The sequence below is a fragment of the Mesoplodon densirostris genome, chromosome 16, assembly GCF_025265405.1.
Source record: "Mesoplodon densirostris isolate mMesDen1 chromosome 16, mMesDen1 primary haplotype, whole genome shotgun sequence".
NCBI lineage: Eukaryota > Metazoa > Chordata > Mammalia > Artiodactyla > Ziphiidae > Mesoplodon > Mesoplodon densirostris.
The window spans coordinates 86,732,250-86,744,880 of NC_082676.1; the positions used below are offsets into that span (position 1 = coordinate 86,732,250).

The 12,631-nt window shown below is 50.9% G+C and overlaps 1 protein-coding gene across 1 annotated transcript in view; it reads left to right on the forward strand.

Moving 5' to 3' along the window:
- IQCE (IQ motif containing E) overlaps positions 1–12,631 on the forward strand; it is a 41,357-nt gene that overhangs the window by 12,045 nt on the left and 16,681 nt on the right. Inside the window, exons 5-13 of the mRNA XM_060079540.1 lie at positions 1,264–1,392; positions 2,937–3,007; positions 3,722–3,835; positions 3,973–4,023; positions 7,255–7,325; positions 8,656–8,728; positions 8,927–8,976; positions 10,200–10,363; positions 11,615–11,670. Of these exons, the coding sequence (XP_059935523.1) occupies positions 1,264–1,392; positions 2,937–3,007; positions 3,722–3,835; positions 3,973–4,023; positions 7,255–7,325; positions 8,656–8,728; positions 8,927–8,976; positions 10,200–10,363; positions 11,615–11,670 (779 nt within the window). The remainder of the gene's footprint in view (positions 1–1,263; positions 1,393–2,936; positions 3,008–3,721; positions 3,836–3,972; positions 4,024–7,254; positions 7,326–8,655; positions 8,729–8,926; positions 8,977–10,199; positions 10,364–11,614; positions 11,671–12,631) is intronic.

Below are 12,631 nucleotides of genomic sequence, written 5' to 3' on the forward strand. Positions count from 1 at the left end.
GGACACTGCGACAGGACGCTCTGTGTTCCCTCCCTGGGACACCCCCAGCCTGCCCTCCTAACACTCCCTTAATAGGTGTGCGCCTGTCTGATTTCCGGGCCGTGACAGAAGGAATCAAGCCTGTCCCGTTCACTTCATAAGTGGTTCTCTTCACTGCCCAGTCCGGGGCCACGTGGGTTTGCAGCTACCCACGCTCTGAGATTTTCGGGCCTCACAGTGCTCTGAGGCGGCCAGTTTCCGGTCCTTCCACGCCGACAGGTTTCCACCGCCTGCTGCCTTTTTTCTTCTTCCTTCGCAGCTCTATCCATAGGTGTACATGTTTGGGAATCCTTACTACTTATCGATAAATCCCATACATTTAGGAGGGAAATGTCGTTAGTGGGTGTTTTCCGATCACTAATATACCTTCATAAATGAGCACTTAGATGCATGTGTAAAGTTTGGAAGGCCTTCCACGTTTCCTGGAAGTGGAGCACAGTGGTCCTGGATGAGTGGAAATGCCTCAGGGTCCAATGTGTCTTTACTCCTTCACCCTAAACAATAATGGGAAATTTTCCATAAATTCTGAAGCCATGGAAAAATCTTAGAAATTTTAAAAATTAAATGTATTAGATTTAGAATCCCAGGACCTTCTACAGATATAAATTTCTTTGGTATTTAAGAAATATAAGCATGTTTTATGAATAGCTTGGTTTTGCATAAGTTTGCATAATCTCTATTTCACATAATTAGAGGTAAGATTCCAGATTAAAATATAATTTTAAAACCTTTCCGTTGTTTTGATGACAAAATCAAAAATGCCCTGGAAAAATATATTTTTTTTCTCATTTCTTCTAGCCGTTTTGCATATCAAGTTCCAAATATTATTACTTGCACGCTATGTATTGACAGCAACATGAAAAAATATTTACAGTGTTAAGTATAAAGGATACAAAATTGTGTGTGCACTATGACTGCAGCTGTATAAAAACACATACGCATCTGAAAAAATTGAATGGGAAATTAAGGACTGTAATATTGGTAGAATTTTAGATTCATATTTTAAAATAAATGTCCCGTTATTTCCCTATAATAAAAAGTAAAAAACAAACGTAAGTATACCTACAAATCATAACTATAGTTTTAATTTTTGTCAGAATGTGTTCCTCTGGGGTGGTCATGCCCTTGTGAATCTTTTGCTTTATCATTTTTGTCTCTCTGAAGCACATATGTTGAGCGGGCATTGATACTTTGCACCTCTAAAACCACACATTGGCTTTTTAGAGTCACCTTATCACTCTAAGCCGAGGAAAGTGGCCTCCTGGAGGTCTCTGAGGACAGCGGGCAGTGTGCCTCTCGGGAGCCGAATGTCCTTAACCCCCCAGAAGCTGTGTCTGGGAAGCACAAAGCAAGGTATGTGGTCGCCCGGGAGAAACCCTTCCTGCTCAAGGGGAGCGTCTTAGAAATCTCGGGTGGTGACTTGGCATAGGGCGTTTAATACGACTCGTTTGAGCCGCACTGGTTTTGATCTTCTCAAAGACATCGCGCCTCATGTCTCTTACGCAGCATGTGGTGTGGTTCCTGACGTTTGCCGCCTGGGTCCTGGCTTGTCTGGGCACTGCGGGCAGTCGTGTGTTGGAGCTGCTCCTGCTGGCTTGAGGAGTTATGTGAGCTGTCCCATGTCACACCGGCAGCTTGAGATTGGGTGTGCCGGGGATACGCACACCGCGGGAGTGGGCAAACGCCACACATCAGGGCTTTGTTTATTTTGAGGGCCGGTGGCTGGACGTTTCTCACACACCACTGGTCTCCCTAAGCTTTCTTCAACCCTGAAGACTGATAATTAGAGGCAGTGCCTTACGTTGTCTCTGCTTGTACCTGTCATATTAAATCCATGCACGTTGAAACCAGGAAGTCTGACCCCAGCCCTGAAATCAGACCTCACCTTGGAGTGTGCATGGACCAACCGCGCCCCCCGCCCCACCGCCAGCAACACCCCTGACTATTTGACCGGAGCTGAAAGAATGCAGAGGTCAAATCTCAGGCATTCTGCCAGCCACTGTGAGCACGTTGATGGTGACACAGCCACGACTGAGGAAGAGCAGAGCGGAAGGGCATGGGGATTGGTGGGTGTGCTCTGACAAAGTGAGATCTGGGGCTCCCTCAGTCAGAGTGTCCTGAGGACAGTGACCCCTGAAAGTCCATCCTGCCCTCCTGGAAAGCGGCTTTCCCGATGTGGACAGAGACATTGTCCCGGGCTTCAGTGGTGCCTATCTCCCTAAACTTAGGGTTGTATTTAAATTTGTTGTATAAACAATCTCAGAAATGAAAACTGCAAGTATAATAAAACCCCCAGATCTCACCAAAAAGAATCGGTTGGTTTTCATGTTTCTGTCTTCCTATCTGGTCTTACCCACGTGCTTCCTCTCTCAGCTTTACTGCTTTGCTTGTCGGCCCTGGCCCCATGGGAAGCACAGAGGAACCTTGTCCTGGTGCCAGGGATGGTCACCTTGCCACACTGCTAGCTGGCAGCACTGTTTCAGCCTGGTGTGTTTGAGTCCTGACCCGTTAGGGATCACATGGAAGCAGAGAGCAGTGTACACTGTACCTACCGTTAGCCATCGGACTGGGTGCTGTCATCTGCATGATGACATGACCACGTTTGTTTTTGTTTGTCTTTTTATCTGTTTGCTGTTTAAAATCTAAAGACAGCACTTCTCCTTTTGACCCCCTCCGTTAATCCTTTTACTATAATTAAGCCCCGTGGTCACATCTTTTAGTTTTCTCTTGCTTCTTCTTTCTATATCAATACCAGTTTCGGTTTCCTTACTTCTGGGGAAAGAAGTAAAAAAAAAAAAGGATAATTTCATTAACCTCCAGGTTTCCCTTAAGGTATGGCCAAGAATTCCTTCTACTTTGCAGACAGTCTTTTCAGAGGGTTGTGTGTCTCCCTGCAGGTTATGTTCCTGGGACCCCTGTCTACAGAGAGAAGGAGGACATGTATGACGAGATCATTGAGCTGAAGAAGGTAGTGTTTCCCTCTGTTCTCTGTTGACTTTAAGCGGGAAAGCCCTTGGTAACGTGGGAAAAGCTTTTTCAAGTGAGGACGTTGAAAACAAACTTTAAAAATACCCTACCATCACCATTTCATAAAAGAACTATATCTGTCCGAAATAATAGGAAGGGCATAATTTCAAAATACAGGAGAGTGGTAAAAACTGAACAAACTTAGTTTTATGAAAAACTGACAGTCTTCCCTCTAAGTTCACCACAGACTGGTGAAAAGTTCATCCACAGCTATACGTTTGGGAACCACTGCTCCGACCAGCTGAGCCTTAGTTGAGGATAAGAATTTTAAATGGACATAAGACTACGATGGTATGTGGTGTGTGAAGAACATGGGCTTTGTCACACGGACATGGAGGCGAGCGTGTCACATGGGCACCTTCCAGAAATGCTGCTGGCAGTATCGACTGGCGGAGCAGCATTTGTCTGTGGCAGGGGTGCTGCTGGCATTGTGTGGGGCAGAGTTCCTAGTTGCCTGGGTAGCCCTGCACCTAATGGGGTATTTACTCCCCGGCCCAGCCTTCACTGTGACGTCCAGACCTCCCTCACCCACTGCACACGCGACGCCCTGATTGGGAACCAGGCAGCTTGTGAAACACCTCTCCAACTCAGTGTTTCACCGGGATGTGTGTGTGTGTGTGTGTGTGTGTGTGTGTGTGGTCCTTCTTTCCTTCAGTCATTACACATGCAAAAAAGCAACGTGAATCTGATGAGAACAAAGCTTCGGCGCTTAGAAGAGGAAAACAGCAGAAAGGACCGGCAGATAGAGCAGCTTTTGGATCCGTTCCGAGTAAGTTCCTGGCCCTGCACGGCGGTGCCCCGAGGCAGGCGTGGGGCGTCGCCGGCTCCTCTCAGCAGGCCAACGGTGGGGGGGTGGGGGTGGGCTAGACCACGTCTTGTCTTCATTCCTCAATCTACTTAACACAGGGCCCGGATTATGTTCGGACGCTGGCAGAGAAAAGGCCTGATACTGGCTGGGTGAGTATAATCTCCAGCAAAACAGGTAACCTGTCCACTGGAACCTTACCTTCAAAACAGCCTTTAGCGAGATGCCTTTTCTCTACAGCACTCATACCAGAGGAGGAGCAGATTAGGGGAAGGGCTCGGGACTTCCTGAAACCCTACTCCAAGGAGCCGTAGGGATTACAAGAAGATGCTGGGGGGACTCTTAGTGGGAGTGGGAGGGAGGCTGAGCCGGCTTAGCACCAAGGCCGGAAATACACTGTAGCAAAAGGTAGTCACAATGGGGGACTTACCCCATCACACCTAAAAAACACACATCAGGCTTAACAAGTGATACTGATTTAAGACAGAGAAACAAAGCAGAAATAGAATTAGACCTTAAAACACATACAAACCCCTCTTGTATGTTATGTAATAATACATAACAGATTGAATGAAACAAAATTACGGAAAATGGAGCCATTATGATTAATGCTATGGCAATAAACTATAGCAGTTGGAGAAAAATGTATCACAATAAACCTCACATGAGTCAAGGAAGTACATTTTTAAAAAAAATCTGATACGCTAAAAGAAAACTGGAAAGGATCCAATTTTGAGATTATTGAACACTAAAATCACACCAATGATGAAATTAATAATGGGTTTGATAACATAAAATTTATAATAAAAACCCATAAGACTATAATGGAAAATGGATCAGTATATAATGGGTGAGGGGGGAAGACATGATTGATCAATAAAACTGTTTTTATCCAGAATATGCAAAGAACCTGTACTAATGTTTAAAGAATAAAGGCAGTCTGTTCTGAGTAAATGATCACAGCCTAGTTCTGTGCCTGAAAGAGCACAAAGTAAATACTTAAGTGCTTGAGAACGAATCAACGTGTTTTTCACAAGAAATAGTTTTAAAATAATAGCCACTCTTAAACACTGTATAGTTGTACAGTTTGCATGTACAAAATCTTGTTTGATTTTTTTGTAATAGGGACTTCAATCCCCATTTTTAAAATCAGGAAACTGAGGTTAAGGGATTTGCCCAAGTTGGGTTCATAGTGAGTGGCCGTCGGCCCTGAAGGCCGGGGTGGCGTGACCGTGCTGGAGCCACGGTCTGTAACACTGCGCCCACCATGTGTCTAACAATGCTCTTGAGAAAAAAATCCAGTACTAAAGGCTGTTGGCACAAGATATTTACAGCTGCCCAATTTGGGGGGAAATTGAGGAGGAGCCACTCAAATTAGAATACCACTATAACAAAACATCTTCAGGAAAAAAAAATTTTTTTTTTTTTGGCCTCGCTGCGTGGATTGCAGGATCTTAGTTCCCCAACCAGGGATCAAACCTGTGCCCCCTACAGTGGAAGTGCAGAATCCCAACCACTTGACCGCCAGGGAATTCCCCGGAAAGAAATTTTCAAAAAATATAAAACAGCACAGCTATGTTCAGAAATGTCTACATGGTTAATTTGGGTGAGGATGTTGAATTCTGTAAGTAATGGATGCTTTTATAGAGAAAGGGCTCTTTGTATTTTTGTTGTTCTGTTGCTGTGTGGAGTTATTTTTGTGTTTGCTTTTTTGTTTTTGTTTTTTTGGCCACGTCGCACAGCTTCCAGGATCTTAGTTCCCCGACCAGGGATTGAACCCAGGCCACAGCGAGTCCTAACCACTGGACCACCAGGGAGCTCCCTGGGGTTTTTTTGGGTTTTGGGGGGTTTTTTGTTTTAAATATTGTATTTATTTATTTATTTGGGCCCTGTCTCGCGGCATGCGGGATCCTAGTTCTCTGACCAGGGATCAACCCTGCACCCCCTGCAGTGGAAGCGCGGAGTCTCAACCACCGGACCACCAGGGAAGTCCCCCCCCCTTTTTTTAAATTAAAGTTGATTAAAAGTAAAAATTCTAGGGCTTCCCTGGTGGCGCAGTGGTTGAGAGTCTGCTTGCCGATGCAGGAAACACGGGTTCGTGCCCCAGTCCGGGAAGATCCCACATGCCGTGGAGCGGCTAGGCCCGTGAGCCATGGCCGCTGGGCCTGCGCATCCGGAGCCTGTGCTCCGCAACGGGAGAGACCACAACAGTGAGAGGCCCGCGTACCACAAAAAAAAAAAAAAAAAAAAAAAAAAAGTAAAAATTCTAGATCATAGGGTACGTGCAGTTTTCACTCCACTACCCTTTGCCAAATCACCCTTCAAAGTGGCTGTGTCCTGTGACTGAACATTTCTGCTTGACGTCATCTGCCCTCAAGAAACACTTGCCCGTGTACCCAAGGAGGACCGGCCTGGGGTTTCTGCAATAGCAAAAGTGGGTTACAAATTAAGCATCTATCAGTAGAGGAACGGGTAACTAGAATAACATCGACCTGTAATAACTAGCGGGGACAGATCCCCAAGACGGCCTATTGAGTGAAAAGAACAAGCTGCAGAGTGACGTGGGGGGGGCACCGTTTGTGTCAACAGCAGCGAAATGCCAGGCTTTCAGGGGCTGTGCACACGTGTGTGCGCGTGTAATAAGGCCTAGAAAACACACAGGAAGTTGATAACAGTATTTAGTTGACGGGTCAGCTCAAAGGGTATAGTGTCATCTATAATTTTTTTTCAAGGAAATGTATTCATGTATTACTAGTATAATTAAAAATTACCGTAAAATCCAGTTAAAAAGTTGTTTGACTCTTGAAAAAGAAAGGAAGGGATGTTCTTTCGGGAATACAGGGTGTTATCTCCCAAAGTGCCCCATGGACAGGGAGCAGGAGGCATCGAGACGGAAGGGCGTCTCAAGGCCTCTGTCCGGCTGCCCGGCCTCCTCCAGGCCCGCTCCCTCCCAGGAGCGTGCTGGGGACCGGGGTGTCCTGGGTGGGCTAGGCTTGGTGAGTTTTGCATCCAGGGACTGAGGTGGCTTCCTCGAAGGTAACCAACCGTGCAGCGTCCTGTCCTTCCTCCAGAGGGTGGCTGTGGAATGGGATGGAGGGGATGGTGGCACCTTTTGAGCGGGAGCATCCCCCGTGGCCCCACTCACCGGCCCCTCTGCTCTGAGCGGGCAGGACAGCCTGGCGCTGTCTCTCCAGCTGAGTCTAGAAGAGACGCCAGCACGGATGGGGAGGACAGCTAGGTATGAGGGCGCTCTGGCAGGAGGCTGTGCAGATGCTGCCGGGTCAGCAGGCCGGGGATCGGGGCCGGCTGAGCCGCTGGCGGTGGGGGAGGGCGAGGCCACGGCCGCAGAGATGTCAGCTTGACGCGTCGTGTTGCCTTGGCAGGTGATCCGTGGGCTGAAGCAGAGGATTCTCAAGCTGGAGCAGCAGTGCAAGGAGAAGGACCACACTATCGAGTACGGAGCCCTGGGGGGCCGGCCGGGGTTGGGGGGGGTGGCCCAGGCTCGGGAGGGGCCCCCTGGGCGCGCACCTGGCCTGCCTTCGGCTCCGCGTCCACACTTGCTGTGCCCTCAGCTCCAGCTTCCGTTCCCACCCTGCCCCCACGTCTGTGTCCAGCATCGCCTTTCACCAAAACAGGAGCGTGAACAGCCGCGCCTCTTCCACCCGTCCCTAAGGAACAGTGTTCCCCTTTCCTCTTTTCCTGCTCCTGTTCCACTGAAGAAGTGCTTTCTCTCCTCAGTCTTCTGTGGTCACTTTTCATCTCCAGTATGAATTGTACAGACCTTGATACGAGCCCTTAACACTTGGGCATCTCCCCTACCTGCTTCTCTCGCTGTCACACACTATCCTGGTGCTGGGTTTCTTTACTTTTTGGGTTTTTTTTTTGCGGTACGCGGGCCTCTCACTGTTGTGGCTTCTCCCGTCGCGGAGCACAGGCTCTGGACGCGCAGGCTCAGCGGCCATGGCTCACGGGCCCAGCCGCTCCGCGGCATGTGGGATCCTCCCGGACCGGGGCACGAACCCGTGTCCCCTGCATGGGCAGGCGGACTCTCAACCACTGCGCCACCAGGGGAGCCCCCCCCCGCCGGTGCTGTTTTTAGGGCAGCAACGTGGACTCCTTTCCTGCTGTTTTATCACAGAGTAGAGCCTTTCCTCGCTGTGTTTGAGTTTACTTAAGGAAATCTGAGTTTTCACTTTCTGTTGTATCCTCTTTATACAATAGAACCCCCCTCCTTTGTTTCTTGCTGGAATCGTCAACTTTAAAATTTTTATCATTTGCTGATTTCTTCTGTGTCTCAGAATCCTGAACTCTGTAACTTTACTTTCATTTCTCTGTTAGAGCCTTTTCCCTAAAGTCTGTTGAGTGTTGAGAACAAGGAGAATTATACAGACAATACAACTTGAAAAAAATGATTCTCTTTCCTTTAAAGAACCACTCCCCCCACCTTCCCCAAAGATGACTTGTCCAGTCTAACCCTGAGGTCTTTCTTCACAATTACTGCGGTTTTTAAAGACTGGCCCTTGTTAGCAAAGAATATCCGCCGGGGGTCGGTTACCTCACCCTGGAAAGGGGCAGGTCCAACAAGGAAGGGCCCTGTAGGTGTGAGAATGCTCTCCTCGGCCTTGTGCAAGGCCACGGCCAGCTGAGGGCCAGCTCAGGCTTCGCTTCCCAGCCCGGTTCTCTTCCAAAGCCCATCCTTCTCCCATGTTCCGGGAAACAAGCTTCCTCTTGCTCTGCCCGGGAATGCTGGCACTGCCATGTCAACTCTGCACTTGGGTTTTTAGCAAACTGCAGACTGATATGAAGACCACTAACTTGGAGGAGATGAGGATCGCCATGGAGACGTATTACCAGGAGGTGCGGGCCCTCCTGCCCGGGGCGGGGGTCGGGGTCGGAGGGTGGGGGGCCAGCTGCACTGAGGGGCCCTCTTCTAGTTCATCTTAACTTGAACACAAATCAGCAACTTAGTGCTCACTTCCTGCCACTGGGCAGAAATCAGGAATCATTGCAGTTTTTTCATTTTGTATTAAATGCATTTTAATTTGGTGTTTACAGATTCATCGTCTCCAGACTCTCCTGGCAAGCTCTGAAACGACAGGAAAGAAGTATGAGCCTCTCCTTGGGAGCCATGTTTCCTATGTTGTTTTCATGTTAAACTGCTGTCAGAGCAGGGTAGGCCTTATGTGGAGCCTGCAGACACTGCCCTGCCTTTGGCGCCTGCGCCCATGTTACTCATGGTTAGAGCTGGCATGTTTCCCTTTGGGATGTTACAGACGTGCCCTCACAGTTGCCATGTGCTGCCGCTATCAGCACAGTCGGTGCTCTGGGCTTTCATTGTTCGTCCTACTTCACAGCTTCCAGCTTAGACTTAGAAGACACTATTTCTCAAAGCAGATCTTCCTTTTCGGAAGACATTTAGTACCAAGCACAAGTTCATCTTGCCGAATAAATTTATTAGGAGAGACATCAAAGTTTCCTTATCTCGTGGATTTTCCCTTGTCCCTTTCCCAGGTGATCTCAGGCTTTCAACAAATTAGGAAAGGAGGGATCCCTCATCTTAGATTTGGTTGTGTCACCAGCCTCTGCAGTGAATTACTGACATTTATTGAGCATTTACGATGTGCCAGGCATGGTCTTCCCTTTTTTCCTTTCCTCCTAGTAGTTTAAAATGAGGGCTGGTCGGGACTTCCCTGGTGGCACAGTGGTTGAGAATCTGCCTGCTAATGCAGGGGACATGGGCTCAAGCCCTGGTCTGGGAGGATCCTACATGCCGCGGAGCAACTAGGCCCGTGCGCCACAACTACCGAGCCTGCACGTCTGGAGCCTGTGCCCTGCAACAAGAGAAGCCGCGATAGTGAGAGGCGCACGCACTGCGATGAAGAGGGGCCCCCGCTTGCCACAACTAGAGAAAGCCCTTGCACAGGAACGAAGACCCAAACAGCAAAACTAAAATATAAAAAAATAATAATTAATAAAACTCCTACCCCCAACATCTTCTTTAAAAAAAAAAAAAGAAAAAAAACCTATTATCTAAGGACTTATGGAGCAACAGAGAAAATACATTTCCACAAGTTCTTTAGAGATCCTGTTTAACGTCCATTGCTAATGACTGAACACAGTATTTTGTTACACAGGCTCGCTGATGAGAAGAACGGATAGCAGTCTGCTTGTCTGGGCTTCAGAGTTAGTGTTCCCTGTTTAATCGCAAACGTTCATCAGCAGAAACCACGCTGAGCGCCCAGGCTGCCGAGTGCGCACCCCTCACTTAGGACGCGTACTAAACCAGTTCAGGCACCAAACCTTAGCCGCTTGGTCTCGTTCCTCCTAGGCCTCCAGTGGAGAAGAAAATCGTCCTTAAAAGGCAGAAAAAAATGAGCAGCGCCCTCCTGAGCTTATCCCGGAGCGTCCAGGAGCTCACGGAGGAGAACCAGAGCCTGAAGGAAGACCTGGACCACGTGCTGAGCGACTCCCCCACTGCCTCCAAGATAAAGGGTACCCGCTCCCCAGAGCCGCCAAGGGGGGAGGTGGGGGTGGGGACGCCAGGAGGGGCCCCACGATGCGGGCGGCTGCGGCCGCAGGGGATTCGTGGCCCTGCTTCCCCCGCACACCCCGGGGCAGCGCTGCTCCAAGGTGTGTTCCAAAGCTGCAGGAGCCTGCTGAGTGCCAGGCGCCGTTCTAGACACACAGCTAGGGCAGTGAAGGCGCTCTTGCTAAGACAAGAAGCCAGCAGGTCACGTGCCAGCCAAGTGGTAAGAGCGCTGGTCAGGGGGCCGCGGCGGGGGGGGGGGGGAGAAGGGGGGCCGGGGGGGGGGCACCAGCAGGCGCAGAGCCCCCAAGTGTCCCGGCGCATCTGAGGCCGGGGACCCAGCCTGCGTACGTGCTGGCCATGGACACAGAGGGGAGGGCGGGGGAGGACAGGGCCCTGCAGGCCACTCAGGGGACAGAGGGCTGGAGCAGGGCTGAGAGGGTCTGCCTCGCCTCTCGAGGACCTCCCCGCTCCTGTGCTGAGTGGACGCCATGTAGGAAAGGGCCTTGCAGGGGCTGCTGGTGGCCTGGCCCAGGTGGCACAGCAGTGGCGAGAGGTGGCCGGGCTCCGGTGCACGTGGGGAGCGGGTGCAGCCTGTGAGGGACACGGGGGTCGGGGCTACTGAAAGGACAGGCGGGGGTGGGGGACATGGAGCGAGTGTGCCGGGGGGGTGGGTAGGTGGCCGGTGGAGGTCGGTGCGTCGGGGGTTGGGCGGGGCCCTCGCAGGAGGACTGGTCCTGGAGGCCGTCGGGGACCAGATGACCCGGCGAGAGTCCGGTCACCCAGCGAGTGAGTCGGGGGAGGGAGGACCAGCTGAGCCGCTTGAGGGGCCGCCAGGGGCGTGTGGGTGCTGGGGAACACGCTGGTGGCCTGGGGGCTAGGACTGAGGCCGGGGCCTGGGATGTGGCGGAGTGGACTTGCTGGTGACCTGGAGAAGGGCTGTCTTGGCAGGCTGGTGAGGCCAGAGCCCGATGGGGTGGAATTGGGAGAGAAGGCCACACTGAGCCCTCTCCTGATCGTTTGTGTCGGTAAAGCCACGGTGAGCCGTGGAGCCGCCCTCGGCACCGCAGGTCTGCCGGGCGTGGGGCCGCCGGCCATGGGGGCCAGCCTGTGGAGGGGACGCCGTTGGGCCGTGCTCCAGACGGGAGGTCCGGGCTGAAGGGGCCCGTCGGGACGGCTGTACGAAGGGCGCCCGTCACACCCCGCTGTTCCATCAGGCTCTGTGGAGTGGAGCAAGCCTCGGCTGCTTCGGAGGATCGCAGAGCTGGAAAAAGTGAGTGGAGTCCCGCCACGGCACCTCCCCTGCTCAGGACCTGCCTGTGCGAGATCAGCGGGTCTTAGAACACGGGACAGACATAGCGCCGCTCCTGGGACTTACGCAGGGAGTCGAGTTGCGCTGAACATGTAAACGGTGGCCGTCTGTCTGCAGACGGCATGAGGACATGCTGGCAAAAAGAGACTCTTACGGGTCCGGACGAGACCTAAGGGTGTGTCATGCCTGTCCCTCGTGTCACAGACGGCAAAGCGTGGTCACACGACACACCGAAACGTCTCAGGCTCTCGTGGGCACCCATCGCTGGGTGCGTAGGATCCCAGAGCCTTTCAGACACCCAGCCTGCTGTGCACATGGGGGCTTTTTACTGCCAGTCACTTACCAGACTGTGTTTCTCATCACTCGTATAGTATTTGAATTCACAGAAAACTGTGCATCTGCACTTTGCCGACCAGGAAAGTTAGGAAGTTAACGTTTCCTCATATCCCCCATGTGAATTTCCAAATGTAGTCAATCTGATTCTGTTGAAATGGGTCAGAAGTGTCCCTACCTTTTGAGTACTGGTACAGCATCAAGTTAGAGCTGTCAGTTATTTGGCTGAGCAGAGTAAACCTAGAGGGGAACAATAAAAAAAACCAATAATTTCACGTATTTACAAAGCAGAAAACTTAAGAAGTGTCTGTAAATTGTGGGTAGTTCAAGAATAAAGCTTGGGACTTCCCTGGTGGCGCAGTGGTTGACAGTCCGCCTGCCGATGCAGGGGACATGGGTTCGTGCCCCGGTCCGGGAAGATCCCACATACCACGTGCAGCGGCTGGGCCCGTGAGCCGTGGCCGCTGAGCCTGCACTCCACAGCAGGAGAGGCCACAACAGTGAGAGGCCCGTGAACTGCAAAAAAAAAAAAAAAAAAAAAGAATAAAGCTTGTTAGGAAAGGGCAGCCAGAGGTGGTCCAGAAGCCCA